Source organism: Protopterus annectens, chromosome 5.part1, assembly GCF_019279795.1.
Source record: "Protopterus annectens isolate FY-2018-M chromosome 5.part1, PAN1.0, whole genome shotgun sequence".
In the NCBI taxonomy this organism is placed as follows: Eukaryota; Metazoa; Chordata; order Ceratodontiformes; family Protopteridae; genus Protopterus; species Protopterus annectens.
Genome location: NC_056736.1, coordinates 411104744 through 411125011, shown reverse-complemented (window position 1 = coordinate 411125011; position 20268 = coordinate 411104744). Strand labels below are relative to the sequence as shown.

The window sequence follows — 20268 nt, the reverse complement described above, 5'->3', positions numbered from 1 at the left end:
CCAATATCACCAGTAGAAATCATGCAACAATCTGTTCTGGATTCAATGATCAGTCATATCATTATTTGAAACAAAGGTAGTAAGACCTTTGCATCTTGTCATGCTGTAGCCCTTAATACAGTCCTAGTCATAGGTTTATACTAGGCTAATGACCAATGGGGCCTTTATTAGCCTAAGAATACAACACAAATGCATCGCATGTTAGCATTTCATTGTAATGGCATTTATGTTGTGAAGGCTGCCCGGCCAGCTAGCTGGAATTTTATAAATAATTCAGGTTATTTGTGAATAGTAATATGGTGTGTATGCTTGTCTTACAAATGTTAGAAAACTATATGTTATGTTAAACTGTATGTTATGTGCTGAGCTTCAAGAATGTAACCACAGTGTACCCTAATGTAAAAGAACAGAAATATATATGAACTATATGCCTGTGCAAACGTATGTTTTGATAGTAAGAAGCTGGAACAGAGAACTAACTTGCAAAACTCTGAGAAAATAAGTTAGATGATGTTTACGACTGTGGTATCTCTCTGTTTCAGTTTGGAGACAGAATGTCTGCAGCTAGAAATTCTTTCTATTATCTTGAAACAGAAATAATTACAGGTTTCCAAGGTAAAAGTGTTTTAACAGTTTTATGACTTCCAGTTTTAGGGAAAACTTCTTGGAGATAAGTATTTTTAACACTTGGGTGTTATATTTTAAGATCCTGTTAGCCTGGGAACTAAAGGCCGAGGTGACAAGAATGATGTAATCTGTGATAACCCAGCAGAAATGTTTGATAGTAATTTAAGAACTATCTGAGATAGAGAGTCTGTGCATTTTGTATCTTGTCTTTGGACCTGTAAACATCCATTCAGCACTTGCATTTGCCTGGCTCTGTAAGTAAGTCATTTAGGTACAGTGATTTCTCAGAGTAAGATAGGAATACAATAATTTAGATTAGATGTTTTCTGTATTTATGAAAGACTGTCCTGCAAAGTTTTAAAGTATTTCCTGTGATTTTGAACTCTGTTGCCACTGTGTTGAGTTCTTGAGTATTGGCTTGTGCTTTTATTATTAAATATGATTAAACCTTTTAATTGTGGCTGGTTTGTTTAGAGATATTTAAGCTCCTAGCGTACTTGCATATGTATTTGGCGACACTGTACAGGCCACTCTGAAATAGTCTTAAAGTCTTGGACACACTTACCCTTTGGATAATAGTAACATTACACAGTAGAATTGGTCACCCTTTGGTAAGGGCCTTGTAGTAGCTGATAAGCAAGGGTGGTTGGTAGCAGCTGGCACTACCTTATAGTCTAGGCAGAAGGGGGCATAACTAGTGAACCTGCACCAGCCTTCCCCATGAGTGTATGTGTGTTTGTATATAAATTAAATCTCAAAGAGAGTGTGAGTATGTCAGCTACTTGTGTAGGGACACAAAGCACTGGTTAGACAGTGAGGGTGCTGGAAATTTTGGCTTGACCACTCAGCTGAGATCTTAACCCTATAGCTGTGCCAGTGAGGAGTCTTATTGAGGATCTGGAGAGAGAGAGAGAGAGAGGGAGAAACCATCCTCAGACTCTTCACCAGAGTCATGGAGGTAATGGGGATGGCAGTAACCGAACCCCAGAAGCAACAAAGGTCAGTAAATTTCTTCCACAGTTTACAGGGGGGGATAATTTTGATAGTTTTATTCATATGTTTGAAAGGGTATGTAAACAGTATGATGTTGACCAAGGGCTCTGGGTATGGTTCCTGAGCCCTTTACTCCACGGTAAAGCTATAACTGTAATGTCCAAACTGTCTGATAATGACTATTTAAATTATAATGTTGTAAAAAACTGTTTGCTAGAATGTTTTAAGCTAATACCTGAAGCTTATAGGAAAAAGTTTCGTGAGCACAGACACGAGGCAGATGCAAGCGTGCTTGAATATGTTGCTGAACTAAGCACTCCTTTTCTTAGGTGGGTGAGTGGATGTCAGGTCACCACTTTTGAAGGGCTGGCAGACCCATTGATGAGGGAACAAACCCTTAGCACTTTGCCTGAGGACATGAGGATCTGGTTAGCTGATAGAAAATGTGCTACTGTAGATGAGCTGGGGAAGAAGGGAGACTGATACCTAGTTAGCAGAGCATCACTGCACAGGAAAGGGACACTCAGGCTGCTCATGGTTCTAAGGGAGCCCATGGTTGGCAGTCCAGATTGCTCCAACAGAATTCACCAGTAGCAGGGGAAACCATTAGTCCAGGTATATAAACTAACTCAAAACATGTGTGTGTGGGTCAGCTACCTGGGCAGGGACACGAAGCATTGGTTGGGCAGAGAGGGTGCTGGAGGTTTTGGCTTGACCACTTGGCTGAGATCTTAACCCTATAGCTGTGCCAGTGGGGAGTCTTGGGGATCTGGAGAGAGGGAGAAATCAGCCACAGACTGACTGTGATCTCTGTGTGCTCTTAAGGGAAATTGTACTTTACTGTGTGTACATGTCAACCTCAAAATGTGCACGTCCCTCACTGGTGTTAGTGGTGAGGATTGAGGCTCCTTAATTGCTGGGCCAGTGCAGGGGTGTCACATATGTGTTCCGTAAAACTAAGACAACTTGTCACTAAATTTTAAAGGTCTTTACATTCTTGAATTCCTTCCAGAATATGCTTATTTCAGTATGGATACGGTTTATTATGCAGTACTACATACTGGTTTAAATAACTTTTAACATTGAATCCTGTTTTGCTTGTTCAGTTCTGCAAATTTGAATTTGCTGGAGTTACTCTGATTTTTGATTTGTAATATATTATCTGAGTCATCATCCAATTTCTGCATCTAACACTTGTCTACTGTAGGTAACACAGATATTAAGAAGTTGATTAGAACCAAACCCAGTATAAATTTGTATAGTACTCCTCTATGTTAAAATACTTTTGATTCTGTATTTCTCATCCTTCTACGAGATTTGCTTCATGAGTTAATCTCTTTGTAATTCAGTTTGTTATTTAAGTAATAATGCTGTCCTCACACCCTTATAATGCCCTGGTATTGTAGAGCACCAGATGCATTTGCCAGGTCAGTGTAAATTACATCAGATGGTATTCCATTGTCAGGTGTTTATATGACTGGCCTGTACAATGTTACATGATTGGTGCTACAGGATTTGCCATGGCTAAATCCATGTTGTTAAATATCTTGGTCTCCTATTTGTGATAGTGCACGATAGATCTTGATCTGTACTATGCATTGCTTTCATCACATCTATCTTTTGAGTATTTTTGTTGATCTGTTGGCTCATCTATACTTATTGTCTTAAATCCGTTATAGTTTTCTCGAGTCAATACTTCCATGTTGGGCATTTGATTTCTCCCCCTCCTTTCCCTTACTGCCCTGTGTTTTTGTGGTAAGACTTTATCTGTTATTAATTTAGCTGCACAGTAATATATCTTATTTGCTTCTGTTATATTGCCTAAATTTCTATGAAATTCCTAATTACTGTGTTCATTTCTTTTATCAAACTTAACTTTTTGGGTTTTGTTGACTTTTTGTAGTCTGTTTTTTTTCATTGATCTTGATATATGTCTAAACTATACTAAAGAAACTCTTCTCTTAGATCATTTACTGCCAAATGGAGGACACATTCTTTGTTCTCTATTTTCTGTGGGCATTCTACAGAAAGTTGCAGAGAGCATCTTCCTGTGCGGCTCTGTATAGGTGGTTTCATTCGCCATTAGTTCAGCACATTGTTGGGACGTTTCCTTTAAGGCTGAGGACATAACTGAAGAAAAACTTATGGTTGTCTTTACCTTGGGAGGCTATTTTTAGCGTATATGTATATGGTGTATTGTGTATATGTGTGTGTATGTATGTATGTATGTGTGTATGTGTGTGTATGTATGTATGTATATATATATCTATACAAGAAATATGGACAACGCCTTACATAATGGTGGGGGGGGGGGAGCAAAGGCCCAAAAATAAGGACAGATTTTCAACAGTGCTCATACAAACTTAGAAAGTAGGTAGAATAGCATGGTTTATATTAAAATGCATTTTCTAAAGGATATGAAGTCTGAAACTCAAGTGTATGTCATTATTTAGTAATTTCATTCCTCAGGTCATCCAGGTGATTTACCAGAAAAAAAATAAATTTTATGAGCAACAGACCAAACTTTTTGAAGCAGAAATCTGTACAGTACCTCCTTAATAAAGTAGTTTCCCTGTCAGTTTCTCTGCAACATTTATAGGGTGGTTAAGAAAAAGTGGCATTACTCAAGAGTATTTTCAGACATTACTGCAAGTTTCAGGATTCTGCAATGAATAATCACACATTTTAGCATCTATTATTTTTAAACATCGAAAGTATAATACACATTCTGTCTGTCTATAGGTAGCATTCATATTATATAAACAGGATGAGTAGTACAGAACATTATACATGTATATATGTTTGGGATTTAGCGATTTGTAGAATGGTGTTTGGAGAGACCTTCATATTTTCCAGTGTTCTCAGGAAGGCCAAGTGGGGTTCCTGGGTTTGGGAGGGTGGTCTATAGCAGGCTATAAACTGGAAGGCAGTTTTACCCACTGTTAGTTGCACATGGATAGTCTCTGATGCTTCGTGCTGTGCCCACCAACCTGTTACAAGTGTATCAGGTGTGTTGTTTAGTCTTAAGGGCTGTGACTGTTCGGCACACTGGCTTTGTGAGCTATGTGTTTTGTTTTGGGGTAGCGGTTGCTTGGGTGTCTGCTTTGGAGGTCTCTGCTGCTTAGGCAAATTTTTATTTAGAGCCTCCGAGTATGTGTTTTTGTGTTTATGTGTTTGCTGTCGTGGTAGGTCTATGTGAGACTGGAATTGTAGTGAGTGTGGTTTCCTTCTCCTCCTGACTGGTTACGCCAGTACTGAGTTGAGAGAGCTTAGCCTCCAGTTTGGCTATATGGTTGCATCTCTCACATGTGTTGGAATTTGTTGGGAGGAGGAGAGGGTTGTCTCTGTACATGAGGCAGTTGTAACATTGCCTCAAGATTCCCAGATTCACCAGCTGGACCAGAGAGGAGATTGACAACTGACCTTTGGACATGCTAGAATAGTATTGGGAATTCCTTTATAATTGAAAAAAGGGCCAATGGGGAACAAAGTACTTAAGGGGAGTTTGTGAGGGTGTAGTGCTTTTAATTTTTTAGTGCTGACTTATATAATTGCTTTAGTGAGCAAGTGCCAGGCTTGAGTGGGAATAGGGTGTTTATTATGAGAACTAGATCAGTTCTAAGGGAAAAAGTGAAGAGCAGTCTTTGTGGAGCCGAGAATGGTTTAAACCCAATTAAGCACAAAATCGCGCAAAGCCATGCTAAAGCGGGTTTTAACCAGGGGGACTTGAAAGAGCTAGAAATTGGCCCAAAATGGCCAATAAACTACCAGATTCTTGTGCTGGGGACACTCCTCCAGGGATAGATAGGCTGCTCCATGCTCCCCACTGCCACTGGTGAACAAAGAAGCCTCCTTTTATCCAAGAAAGGAAATGGGCAACACAGGAACTTTCCAAAAGTCCAGAATACAGCAAAGCCTGTATTTGGACTACTTTAGGTCAGGAAAGATGGGAAACAAGGAACTTTTTTTTTCTTTTTTGCAACAAACCGCAGGAAAATGCAATAAATATGTAACGCAGGCTAGCGCACTTTAGTGGGTAGCCTCAACAGGTAAATGCAACAAGCAGGACAAACTTTAAAAGTGCATGTGCAAAAACAACTTTAAACAGTTTAAAACAGTTCAAGAAGCAGAAATACTTGCAGTTTAGCTAGATCGGGCAGTCGCCCAGGTAGTAGCAGGAAAAAAAAATTTTATCAGGTTAGCAGTCACTCTTTTAGCCTCGATGCTGCTAGCACCACTCTGCAGGACCACGAGGAGCTTGGCTGAGTAGTAACAAGCGCACAAACCGCGCCAAAGCGGGTTTTATACAGGGGGACTTGAAAGAGCTAGAAACTGGCCCAAAACGGCCAATAGACTACCAGATTCTTGTGCTGGGAACACTCCTCCAGGGATAGATAGGCTGCTCTAAGCTCCCCACTGCCACTGGTGAACAAAGAAGCCTCCCTTTATCCAAGAAAGGAAATGGGCAACACAGGAACTTTCCAAAAGTCCAGAATACAGCAAAGCCTGTATTTGAACTACTCTAGGTCAGGAAAGATGGGAAACGAGGATAATTTTTTTTTTCTTCTTTTTTTCAACAAACAGCAGAAAAATGCAATAAATATGTAACACAGGCTAGCACACTTGAGTGTATAGCCTCAACAGGTAAATGCAACAAACAGGACACATTTTAAATTACAAGCGCAAAAGCGCGCTAAAGCTGGCTTTAAAGCAGGAGGTTAGAAAGAGATAGGAAATGGCCCAAAACGGCCAATAAGCTACAGGTCACTGGGCTGGAACCACTCCTCAAGGGACAGATAGGCTGCTCAGAGCTCCCTACTCTCACTGGTGAACAAAAAAGCTTCCTCCTATCCAAATAAGGATATGGGCAACACAGGAACTATGACACAGCCCAGAGATCAGCAATACCTGAAAACTGGACTATTCTAGTTCAGTAAAGGCAGGAAACAAGGATTTTTTTTTTACAAAGTAGCAGATGTTAGGTACAGAAACACAGTGAATGCTTTAATTCGGCTAGCGCACTTGAGTGTGTAGCCTACCAGTTAAACTAAGCAAAAACAAACTTTAAAAGTGCAAAAAAAAACTCAGAAATACAGGCAGGAATGTAATAAAACAACTTTGCAGAGCTTATTTATTTAAAGAAACAGAGAAGTCTATATATACAGAAAAGCAGCTAAAACACACAAACACTTCAGATGCAGTGCAACCTAGAGCACTTGAGTTGTAGCAATATTAAGGCAAGCAGCAGGAGTTAAGGCATGTTGGTGATCGAGGGATGCCTGATCATTATTCAGGTAGTGGACCCTTTCAGCAGACTACACATTTTCTTCTTAGGTTGTGTTCTAGCAACAGTTTAATTGCTAGTGATGGATAGGAAGCAAACCAGGCAACTTTACTATACTGCTCTCTTAAATGTATTTTATTTAAGTGGATGGAGAGATGACAGCTGTCAGATTGGGACAAGGGCACATATTTAACAGCAAGCATTAAAATGCAGAATCAGTTCAATTGCTAAGAGTCATTTTTCTGTTCTAATCTGCACAGCCACTCTTGTGCCCTTGTTCTCAGTTGTTACTTTGCAGTACCAGTCTCCTCCCCTTCCACACAATCCCAAAAGCTGCAGGAACTGACAGAATAATTACTTAATAGCTGCCTTTTGATCTTTTAAGAGTAACCATAAGAAATGCCTCCAGGTAGTTACATTTCATTAAAGAACCTCCGATTCCTTTTTTACAGCAAACCACATAACTTGTAAGTTCATGCCCTACTGCATTCATTTTATTGATACCATTTGGTTAATGACACCTTTTATGGTTTTATGCAGTTATTTTAACCAGCAGTGTGCTTTGAGATAGGTGATTTACTGAATAAATTGGTCTAAACAAGTTTATGAGCACTTGTATTCCATAAATACATTTCAAACTCTAGTCTCTGAGCACATTGATGAATTTTATGCGTACGTGGTTCTGAATGAGGATAACCGTGATGACATTTTAACATTTACTAACTTAAAAACGTCTAGCATTTGGAACTCTACTTGATACCTAGAAGTTTTTCATTTCTTTATTTTAACATTTAATCACATTTGTCTTTTTTTATATATCTTTGCATATTTGCTAATTTCATAGGCAGCTTGGTTTCATCTGTTTATAGCTGGTCTTTAATTTGGTGACCATGTTGTGGGGGTACAAGAAAAGCCAGTATGAGCTTTTTTTAATTGATAGTTCCTACACATTTGTTTTGTTATAATTAGATCATGGATCAATAGATTCTGTTAAAGAGCTATAGAACTAGTCCTTATGGACTCTGCTCTCACTGCAGTTGTGGAAGATAATATTCCAGTCCTGACATAGTTACACCATCTAACAGAGATACTGCAGTCCTTGAGAGCCCTTATTTAGATGAGGTTATACCAAGATCTGCTGTGCCATAGCCCGGTGAGTAGCACTTCTAAGGGTGTCTTTAGAACAGTCAGAACTGATCGAACCTGCTAGGGGAGCAGTGAATCACTAGTCTTTCAGAAGAATCTCTATGCATATAAACTGCTTTCCGTTAAAGCTATCACAAATTGCTCCACAAAAAGTTGGCAGGAGAGAGGAGACAAACTATTTTATTATGAGTATAACAGATCTATGAGGCTGTGCCCTGATTCTGTGTAGCCACAGTCTCCTCTGGATTCCAAATACGTTTTCCAGAGAACATGCTTAAGGTCTTCTCTTTGCAGAGAAGAAACAATGGAGACTGATAATAGCAGGCATACCTCTCAACCTCTTAGAGCAAGAGATCTGGACAAAGCCAAATTTAGCAGGGGACAAAAGCCCAAAAATAGGGACAGATTTTAAATATTGCTCTTATAAACTTAGAAAGTTGTTAAAGTAACAGGATTTGTATTGGCTTGCATTTTTTGAAGGGCATGAAATCTGAGGCTCAAATATCTGTCAATTATTTGCCAGAAAACCATAAATTTTATGAGGAACAGACCAAATATGCAAGTTTAAAATCTGGAAATTTTAGAGGTATGCTAGCAGGATGGACTCATAGAAGGAAGGAAGACAATAATGAATACATCACGAGGAAGAGCATTTATTTAAATAGAGCGAAAGCTTGGGTGGGAGCTGTAATGCTATGCATAAATCATTTTGAATTGAAACTGTGATGTGCACATAGGGTTCCCCTTCACAAGATCGAATGAATGGAAGCTTGAAACCCATAAGCTTGAGGCCAGAATCTCGAACTTCCATTCACTCGAAATTGTGAATGGGAAGTTTAGGGCTTAAAAAAAAAAGAGTTGACTTACCTTTTTGCAAGGGGCAAGGTCCCCCTGCATCCTCGCAGCTAAATCTAAATGCTCCATGACCGCACTATAGCGGAGGACAGGGAAATCTTCCAGTTTGTGCTTACGCATATAGCGCAAACCGGAAGTTTTCCCTGTCCCCCGCTGTAGTGTGATCTCAGAGTAGAAATATTTAAGTAGGGGGGGTGTGGGTGGTGCAGGGGGGCAAAGCCCCCCTGCAAAAACATTAGTAAGGTGTCTTTTAGTTCCCCTTCCCATTTTCGAGGTTTTGTAAATTCGAGACTCTGGTTTTGGGCTTATGAATTTCGAGTTTACAGAACTTTGGTCATGTGAAGGGGAACGGTACATAGACATGCTTTTCTGGGAGACCTTGTTTAGCATCTGTTTGTGCATCCATTCCCTAACCCTACAGAGTGACAGCACTGCTGATGTCCTACATGGGTGAAATTGTAGTCTGCCAACAGAAATCTGACTAATAAAGCCTATACTCTCCCTTAGGGCTACAATCTCTCTATGGGAAAGCTGGCTAGTTAGTCTCCAATCACCCCCAACTCATTTAACTAGCACTATTTCCCTTCTGCCAAGCAGATCTCCTTACTTACTCTATAGTCTTGGTCTTACGGTTGCATAACAAGCTGCCATACCCTGAAAGACTTATGGATCCCTCAACATAATACATTGCTGACCACTTCCCTTTTTATGTGGGGGTGACCTGTGTAACTCCCCCAATCTTTGCTATGAGTTTGTGCATGGTGGCATTAATCCCATGTCCAATCCTTTCTGCTGCTCTGATAATTATGGCTTTACAACATTTTACCCTCTGAATCCTCTCAGGCTATAACTTGTTGAGCCAGTGGTCCATGTCTTAAGAATGCTACCTATTACATCACTACCATCTGTTTCCCCAGCTGGCATGTACATCATTACCTCCTAGTATGCCCCCAGATTTTGCACCTTTGTACCAGCTGGAGCCTACATTCACAACGCAAACATTGTGATCTCCACTGCAACCATCTCTGCAATCTTTTCATATAAGAGTGACCCAGTATTCACATTTCCTGAAGTCTTGGTTCTGCAATATCGAAGATAACCATGTTGGATGGGTTATAGTAGGTTACTTTTCCAATATCTTTTGCACTCAATAATCTTCCAGCTATGATATCCATTGTATATGAGGGGCCATCCCTATCTTAATTGAGTGTTGGGCATATCTTTTGGAGTCTAGCCCACCACATTCAACTATTTTCATTACTGCCTTCCCCTGAAAATGTGTTGGCAGGGTACCTTTCCAATGGCAGAAAACAATCCCTCCCCCTTAAGTGCCCCCTCATTGCTTGGTACTGTTGTAGACATTAAGCAACCTCCCATGTTGTACTTGTTGGGATGAGTACGACACCCACTGCCCCTTTGATGTTTAGTCTGTCTTTGACCTGGCTACCCATATACTTCCTTGTCTGAAATTTTTACATTTTGTGAATGCAAGGTTATATCACACCCACTCCATCCATTTTGTTGCACTAATTCTGACAATCTATGAATGTTTTTTTGACTGCAATCTCACATCCTGGGTATGCAGAACAATAGGTTGTTCCTAATTGGATTAGGCTGTACTAATTCTGACCATTTACTGCTCTACACAAGGTTATGAAAAGCCAAAACATCACATTTATGATTATACATCTTTTGGAGTTTGTTTCATAAGGCTTTGCATTATTGTATGGCCAACTGGGTACCTTGTCTCTGGGTTGCATGAGTATCTCCTTCCTCAGCCTTATTGTACATTTTTTATCTGGCCTGATTTTCTGGACTCCACCTCCCCCACTGGCTTTGAGTAGCCAGCTTGTAGATTCCCAGGTGCCTTGCTCCAACCCACCTTCATCATTAACTGGATGTATGCCTTCATTGTTTAACTGTAATGGGCCACATCATTGACCATTCTTGCACCTTCCTAAAGTCTATAAAATCCTGTAATCCCTTTTCATAAGCTGCCCCCAAGTACCTGTAGTGAAGGTGGTATTTATTAGTTGCCATTCTCATGTGTCTATCTGTACCATAAATTAATTTGTACCTGCGCTGGTATTGGTGGTGCTTCCAGCACCAGTGTTCTGAACAAAGGACCTGTAGTGAAGGTGTTATTTATTAGTTGCTATCCTCATATGTTCACCTGTACTATAAATTAATTTCTACCTGCACTGATATTAGTGCTGCTTCCAGTGCTGGACTCCTGAACTAAGCACCCTGTGAATGATAAAGACAAGCACCCTGTGAATGATAGACAATCAGCTAATGCGTTATCTAATCTTTGTTTGTGTTCACTCTTGTTTGTCCTCGTAGATTAGAATGTCTCATTAATCTACATATCAACCCTTTTCTTCCCAGCTACTTGTATACTGTATGAACTACACATGTGTTATTTGACCTGAGACTGACTAGCTTGTTTGCCAGTTGTTTATACCACTGAGAAAAAACTCCAGCTCTGTAATGGCTAAATTAAACCTACAGCTGTTTTTTCTTGGCCATCTCCTGCTGACCCAGCCTACTCTAAAGTACCCCCTCCAAATTCTACACCTTCCCCACAGCAGTTGTCTATTTTTTTTTTATTTTTATTTATTTCTTTGGATTTGTTTATGGAGGTAGAGCACAGACTGATCCTAGAGGACTATTTAAAAGCTTAGCTCAGGGATATATGAATTTCTAATCCGGCCATAATATATTACCTTAGTGAGCTACCTTCTGCAGCTGAACTTGGCCCCTTAAGATTTCTTTAAAACACCTTTCTCTCTGTACCCCAATAAAAACATCTCTCACAGCATTTACTCATTTTCCTTCCTCCTGTTGCACACTGCACCTTGACCTGATCTTAACCTGCAGCCCTCTCCCCCAGCTTACCTTAGCAATGCATGTGGTGTGGTAACACATCAAGCCCTGCTGCCAAATGCAGACTACTGTATCATCCTGTATTTCCTTCCCAGCAAACCACTTCTTACTTCTTTCATCCTCGCTTTGTTCTTCTGACTTGTTAAATGAATCTAGATCTCCCAAAACCAAGACAGTTATTCTCTTTGAAATGCAATGAAATTATTACACAGACTCGAGTAAGGCCAGCAAGCACAAGGCTGCTTAAGTTATTGCTGTGTATTCTCCAATAGGTACTTGTTTGTTTAATCTGTCTACGTATTTATAAACTTATTTTAACCAGGTGTTAGCCAAGTAGGAGTGCTGATCATCAGAATAATTAACACCATGACTCCTGTCCCATCAAGATTACCAAGAAGCTTATTGCAGTGTAACACTAGACAGTGCATCTAGCTGCTTAACTTTCTTATTTATTGCAACTGAATGCCAGGCCAATTACACGAACCTGTAGGCTATGATCATATAATTCTGATTTATATTATTTCTCCTTGTCTTTTTTATTTTTGCCTGACAGATTTATTTCATGCTGTTTTAAACTTATTTTTATCCCCCCCCCCCATTTATGCCCTACTTGACATTTATTTTATTTTCATACCTAGTATTGCTTGCGTTTTTACTCTTACACCAAATTTTGTCTTCTAATACTTGAACTTAGTACAATTCACTCCCCTTTTCTTCCAAAAAACTACCAATACTGTAATGAATTAAGCTAACTCTGTTGTACACCAGCTTAAACATGTAAATACTCGGGTCTACCTGAAAATGCCGAAATCGCAGATCGCTGACAACGAGAACACCAACACCAGAAGATCGACAACGGAGAAGACCGACAGTTGAGAATCCCGATGCTGAGAACACCGACATGTTAAGTGTGCAATAGCGACAGACGTTGGGGTCAGGGTGTGGGTAAGGTAATTGTGTGATAGTGACGGACGTTAGGGTAGGGTGCAGGTCAGGTAAGTGTGCAATGGTGATAGAGTTTAGGTTTAGGGGCGGGTTAAGTGCATTAGGGTTAGGGTGCGGGTAAGGTAAGTGTGCAATAGTGACGTACTTGAGGGTTAGGGGCGGATTAACTAAGTTAGAGTTAGGGTGTGGGTAAGTGTGCGATAGTGACGGACCTTAGGGTTAGGGTTTGGGTTAAGGTAAGTGCATAGATAGTTGTGTATGTAAGGTTTAGTGTAAGTTTTGTAAGGTTTTTGGTGTGTGTGTGTGTGTGTGTGTGTGTGTGTGTGTGTGTGTGTGTGTGTGTGTGTGTGTTTTTCGGGAAAGGTATTTGTTTTGTTGATTGTCGGGATTTTGGTTTGTCGTGCATGTGAAGTTTCGTGTTTAACTTTTTTTTTTTTTTTCGTGTCGGTTATTTCGTTGTCGGTGTTTTGGCGTGTCAGTGTTATCAGGTAGACCCAAATACACACAGCAAAACTCAGAAATACAGTAGAAAGGCTTATAGCTTTGTAGGTGTTGGTGCCAAATGTCTAAGACACCATGCAAGAAAGTAACAATTCTTATTACCTCTATTGACTAAGCCTTCTTGGTTGTATATTGGTGAATTTTCACCACAGTGATGTAAATATCTGAATACCAGTTCCCATCTTTGTGTGCTTGCAGTTATATTAATCAGCCTCATGAAAGTACACAAGTTACATTACCTACAGTAGGTTTAACAAGTGGGCTTCTCAAGTTTGCAGTTTAACTAGGTTATCTTTCTAATGTGTCACTTTGTTCATATAGCCGTCTCAGGAAATGTATCTGGCAGGCCATAAACTCATTAGCAATATAAACTTTTATATCAGCAGCTTTATCCCATGCTGCCTGTTTTATGTTGAACTAGGATCCTCCTCACCTTGTCAGCTTTATCTATCTACCCCTTTTAAAACCTTTCCAGAGACTGAGGTTTAATAATGCTTTTAGGGAATGGAAGCTATTATTGGAATAGCCTCTTAACAGATCAACTCGAAACTTGAAAAACAGTAACTACTGTTCACAGGCTGGTGAATGGACCCAAGGACAATAAAGACTCTTAAAGGACATGAAGATAAAATCACTGCAAATAAAACTCTTTATTCGGATTAAGCGCTTTCATCCTGCTTAACAGGACTTCATCATAATCAAAATCCATATGCAAACTGTACAGATGTGGTTTTCTTTACTTTTGTATTATACATTAGGATTTGCTTTGTTTAAACGATTTTTATATATTCTTAGGTACTGTTGTAATCTTTGATTTTTTTTTTGTAGTTAGCCCTTTAAATCTTTTACCTTGGTATATTAATTAGCTGATTGACAAATATTTATGGGTATAAAAGGTCATTATTAGCAATGGATTTTTGAGTTTCAAGTTGTTTTTTGGTGCCGCTGTTTGTCTTTGCTCTTAACAGATCAATATTTTGCTATAACATTAGCCAAGAAGACAGCTACTGTCCTGTAGATAAATTAAATCCTTTGAACAACCTGAACATATTTCAGCCCTGTCTGAGTAGAATTCATTGGTCATATGTAGATCTTTTCCTGGATATTCAGAATGGGAAGGAGGTGATTATATGCAATTTTTATCTCCTTAGGTTAAAACCTGTTTGCAAGACAAATTACTTTTGACACTTTAACTTTTAATCACGAAGGGAAACAATAGATTAAATGGACATCACACAAGCAATTTTATTCAGAAGATTATGTGATCATAACCAACAACCAACTTGCTATGTGCTCGAAGAATGGATGCTAAGAAATTCACTTTGAGAGCAGAATGAAACAAAGAAAGACACAATCATAATTCTTTCTAGTATCTGAAACTTTATCTACTCTATGTACTTCTTCTTCTTTCAGCTGCTCCCGTTAGGGGTTGCCACAGCAGATTAACTGTTTCCATTTCTTTCTGTCCTTTGCATCTTGCTCTGTCACACCAACCACCTGCATGTCCTCTCTCACCACATCCATAAACCTTGTCTTAGGCCTCCCTCTTTTCATGTTACCTGGCAGCTTCATCCTTAGCATCTTTTTACCAATATACCCAGCATCCCTCCTCAGCACATGTCCAAACCAACGTAATCTTGCCTCTCTGGCTTTGTCTCCAAACCTTCCAACCTGGGCTGACCCTCTAATATACTTATTACTAATCCTGTCCATCCTCGTCACACCCAGTGCAAATCTTAACATCTTCAACGCTGCCACATCAAGCTCTGACTCCTGCCTTTTTGTCAATGCCACTGTCTCCAACCCATATAACATAGCTGGTCTTGCTACCCTCTTGTAGACCTTCCCTTTCACTCTTACTAGTACTAGTCTGTCACAAATGACTCCTGACACTCTTCTCCACCCACTCCATCCTGCCTGTACTGTCTTCTTCTCCTCTCTTTCACACTCGCCATTACTCTGAACTGTTGATCTCAAGTATTTAAACTCATCCACCGTCGCCACCTCTACTCCTTGCATCCTCAGCATTCCTCTATCCTCCCTCTCATTCACACACCATGTACCACCAGCTATATATACAAAAAAAAAACTAGAACCACATAGTATTTTAGAGCTTTGAGTACTGTAAAATAACTTGGTGTGGCCTCAGACAGTGGGCAGAAACTGTGTCCATTTGATGAATAAAAACCTTTAAAAACTGTTAGACACTTCACTCTTTTTGTGTGTGTGTATTGGGGGGGGGGGGGCAGCAAGTGCATAATAGTTTTACAAACTAAGTTGTTGGTCTGTGGTGGCCATTATTGCGCTATAGTGCAAGCCTAGAGCTATGTGCAGTTCCAAAAGATGCTTAACATTTTATTAAGAACCTTTCTTATAGCAGGAAGGTTCTTTACAAAGTCATCTTTCTCATGAATCCAGAGTATAACTGGCACTCCATGCATTGTGACTATGTTGTCTTTTGGCATCAGAAGACTTTGTTTCCTTGCTAATACAGTGGGATAACCATCAGACTTTGTATTGCTCCTATTGCTTGTTACAGGACTGCTCTTCTGCAATTGACTTGTAATCATTTGTTAAATGATTCCCAGTTTCTCTAGGTACTGTAGTCTGTACCTTCATTCCTTAGGCAAGACCACCTTTGGTGTAGCATTTCTTTAAAAACTTTTCATAAGAGTTGCATTTTTCTTGTCTGGCTTTGCTGTCTTTTGAGATTCTTTGCCTACTTGAAAATCCTCCCATTGGCTAGATACACTCTCCAGAAGTCTACTCAAATTAAAATAGCTTCATGTATGCATTCAACTTATCTCAGCAGCTTTCACAGACAGTTCAGGAGTCAAGATGCTTGTGTTTAAACACTCACTGTCCTTTCCTCAAAACATGATTGAAAATATTTAATGTAGTTGGCAGCATACATGTCAACCTCTAAGCACAAGAAATTTGAATACATATCCAAAAATACAGACATATTTTATATATTGCGCTTTTATAAACTTAAAATGTTGCTAAAATAACAGGTTGTGTATTAACATGCATTTTCTGAAATACATGAAGTCTGAAACTCAAATTGTACACCGTGATTTAGTGACTTCAATCCTCAACAATTTGCCTGAAAACCACAAATCTTGAGAGTAGCAAACTAAAAATATGAGGCAAAAAGCTAGTCAGCTGAGAGGTATGAATGGTATCTTAAGTGTCTGGGGGCATTGTGCAATGAAATTCCCTGCATATCCTTTCTTGCCTTTCTTTAGAAAGGCAAGTTCATTTGGGGGTCAGAACTAGCTATAGAGATTATGTCATGTCTCTTTGCCCTTGTGCTGTGATACTGGCATAGGCCTCAGGAATTATTCTTCGCTGGTGTTGGGCATTTTGTTACAGTGCAGAATTCTGCTTGAAATCGAAATGTTTGGGTGAGCACATTCCAGAAGTGCCTTTCTTAAACCTTAAAAGGTATTCAGTTTGCATGTCAGAATCATGCTGCTACTCTGTAGCACAATTTTTCAGTGTGCCGCAGTTACTCTGCACAACGTTTTTTAGAACGTCGGGTATACTTTTACTTGTACTTTGTTGAACATCTGAATAAAAAGCTAATTAATGACTCACCAGTCCCCTGTAGCTTTTAATGTTGTTCACAAAGATACAGCATCAGAACAGACTAGTCTGATTTGTAGCAGTTCACTGGATTTCCTCTTTTAAGACTGCATTTATACTGTCTGCCCCATTTTAAGACAAAATGAAATGCCTCCCCTTTTACTGGCACATACATTCTCAGCATGTAAGCAGCTGGAATATTCCTACTTCTGACACAGTAACATAATTTTCATGTTTTGTATTCACTGCACAGAATTACTTGTACTGTTTTTGTAAGTTATGGACTCCTTTTTAGTCCTCTTTATAGCTTTAAATCACATGTATCTAATTTGCATAACATATATGTAAAGTCAGTTCTAGATCTATAGACTCTCTCTTTAATTTCAACTGACCTCTCGGACCTAAAGCCAGCATTAGGTATGTTGCTATTTAAGGGATTTCTCTGCTTAGACTCCATTTTGTTGTTAAATAAGAATTTGTTTTCTTTGCCAATTTTTATTTTCTGGCTTTGAGCTTCCAATTTCTGGCATACTGATTTGATATTTGCTTTAACATGCTGTAAATTCTTATACTTCGGGGCTTACTTACTCTGTTGATAGACTACTATGTGATTAGGTTAAACACTTCTGTTTGTAGTTTTATCTGCAGTGCCATTCCCATCTACCCTGTTATATTGTAGGTGCATCTTGTATCAGCTCACATAAAAATAACGTTGTTTAAAAGTTATGAAAAAAGTCAGAATATTAATACATTTTTATGACTGTTGGTATGTGCCTTACCATCCCTCTCCTGCATTGTGCCTATATTGGAGCATCTCTTTTGGACATAAAATACCCTAATTTCAGATGTTTCCTGAATTATTTTTCTTTGACTTGCTGCACTTTTCATCAATTTCATTTTGCTTTTTTTTTTTTTTTTTTAGCAGAAACACATTGTCTGGTGTGACTTTTCAGTGAATATGTTGTTTTATTTCAGAGATGCTAACTTTTTCTTTGCATTTTTCTACTTTCCTTTTTACTCTAAATGTTCTCTATGGTTAGAAACTGAAAGAAGAAAAATACTTTTGTATCCTATCTTTCTGTTCCCTGCAGCCGAAATATCTTTAATTTTAAGTAGGCAATGCTAGTTTACTGTTTGACTGGGGCTACTATTTTATTTTCAGATAAGTTTGTTTTTTTTCTATCCATGATGCACTATGCCCTTACAATATGACATCTGGCTACCTTTTTCCTTCAGGTTATTCTCTCGGTTGATTTAGAATGAGATTACTGTGAGCTGCTGATTTATTTGAGAGCAGTTCTTATGTTTTCTGGTACAAGAGTAACTGTGGTTTTATAAGCACTAGGGCAATGAAGGAAGGTAGGTATACATGCATATTGCTTTGTGTTTCCTAAGACAACAGTATGAAATGTAATGCATGCAAAAATGCAAGAGCCTGGGAATTAAATTCCTAAAATACTTTATGCAAATGTAATGTGGCCTGTAGTAAGGAGAATGGAAAACATTGAACTGTCATATGCAAAGAGAAAGAAACCTCACACTTTATACATGACAATGGAATGATCATTTTGGTGACGGGAAAATATATTCTGGGAGTAGAAAAAGTTGTGTCTAACACTTGGCTGTCTTTTAACTAATGTTAGTCATTGTTTCTTTACTGCTTTGTCTTTAGCTTTGGCCATAGTCTGTGAGGTCACCTCTTTAACATAGCAGACCAGTTTTGGAATGTGGTCAGTACTTGTGTTTTTGTGGGCTCCTGCTAATTCACTACTACTGCTGGTCTTTGACTTCTGTTGCTTTTATTATAAACTTGTGTAAAGCCTTTTTTTTTGTTCTGTGTTTTCTGCTACAATTGCAGTTTATAGTGCTAGTTTTGCTTCACTGTAAGACTCCTCTGCACATGAGAGTTGCTCACTGACACAGCCTACTTTTTGCCATATAAATATGATACATTAGAAAAAGAAGTACATATTTTCCAGTAGATTACTAACTGAGACTCAGAAAATTTATATTAAGTTACAGCTGGGGGTTGCCACACTTTTGGGTAGCCATTGAATGAATTGCTGCCAACTTGCCCCAAACTAACCAGAACTCACTGAAGGGTTTTTAGAGGTATAGCTGCTTCTACCCTTCTGACTTGGCATAGCTTTCTGTCAGTAATGCTGCTCTGTAATTTGGCTTCTTCTGACATAAAAACATTTAAATACAGAGTAGAATGCTTACTGATAATGGACTTGAGGATTTTCCATCTGCTTTCTTTTAGTTTCACAGTGTTCCTGACTTTTGTACAAAAGGTCATGCTTGATTTGGCTTTGCAGAGCCAGCTGATTTTATTTAACATATAATGTACTAATTGTTCTAAGGATTAAGAGAAAGTTAAATTCAAGAGCAAAATACCATACGTTAACTAGGTTATATATTCCAGATTTGTAGTGTCCCACTTTCCTCAGTCTTGGTCTCTCGTGCACAAAGAAGGCAGATGTTGTAGATTGCCAAGTCACAGTAATACAGTTGTGGAAATGCACAGTAATACAGTTGTGGAAATGCCCATAGTTAGCTACAAAAATATGTTAGATTCAGTATAGCTGCATTGTTGTATAGCAACTTTCTGTACTGTATCTGTTCTACTGATTACAAAAACTACTTGCACATTGTTGTTGTGTCTTTCGGCTTTTCCAGGTTAGGGGTCGCCACAGTGGAACTTTGGTCCGCTAATGATTGACAGTAGATTTTTACGTGCCGACTTGCTGGGCCTGACGCACAACCTTCAATGAAGGAATGCCCATTCATGCATGTCACCACAGAAGACGCTCTAACTGAGAATCGAACGGGGCAACGTCTTACTGTGCGGCAACAACGCTACCGCAGCACCACCACCACAGTATAAAACTGCTTGCACATATATACTTCAAATTCAGATTAATTTAAGCACTTGAATCCATTTATTGAGTAAAATACAAACCTTAATGAAAGGAGTGATACAAAGAAATAATAAATTTAGTGAACAGTAAAGGCATATGAGCAGTTTGCTGTTTATGTGCAGACTGCCTCTGCAGTGTGGACTTTGAATGAAACAGAATTTTTTATTATTATTATTATTATTATTATTTGATTGATTTATAAGATAGAAATCAAATGGATACAAACTAGTCTGAATTCATATTTTCAATTTATCTTGTTTCTTGACAGTAAAAGAGTTTATTTTGGAGCGTCTGTGGATGTCAGCTGCTACGAGGTCTTGTCATAATCTCCCAACTTTACACAAAACTGGACATTCTTGAAAAGTAGGGGGCACTTGAAGGACGTGGAAAAAGGCACACAGAGTGAAAAAAGACAGTTATACACCTGTGTAGCAGCAACAAACTCGATTAATTATGAGGAGCAGGAGTAACTCCGGAGTTAGGCTGGATGGCTATGCCAGGCTTGTGCAGCAAACCATTTTA

At 39.0% G+C, this 20268-nt stretch overlaps 1 protein-coding gene across 4 annotated transcripts in view; it reads left to right on the top strand.

Moving 5' to 3' along the window:
• The window catches only part of PHKA2 (phosphorylase kinase regulatory subunit alpha 2), a 1461438-nt gene that overhangs the window by 44672 nt on the left and 1396498 nt on the right, over positions 1-20268 (top strand). For all 4 annotated transcript variants that reach the window (XM_044073068.1, XM_044073067.1, XM_044073065.1 and 1 more), the window contains exon 3: positions 20015-20268. This exon is cut by the window's right edge and continues 9 nt beyond it. In XM_044073068.1, the coding sequence (XP_043929003.1) occupies positions 20200-20268 (69 nt within the window). In that variant the 5' untranslated portion in view covers positions 20015-20199. The remainder of the gene's footprint in view (positions 1-20014) is intronic.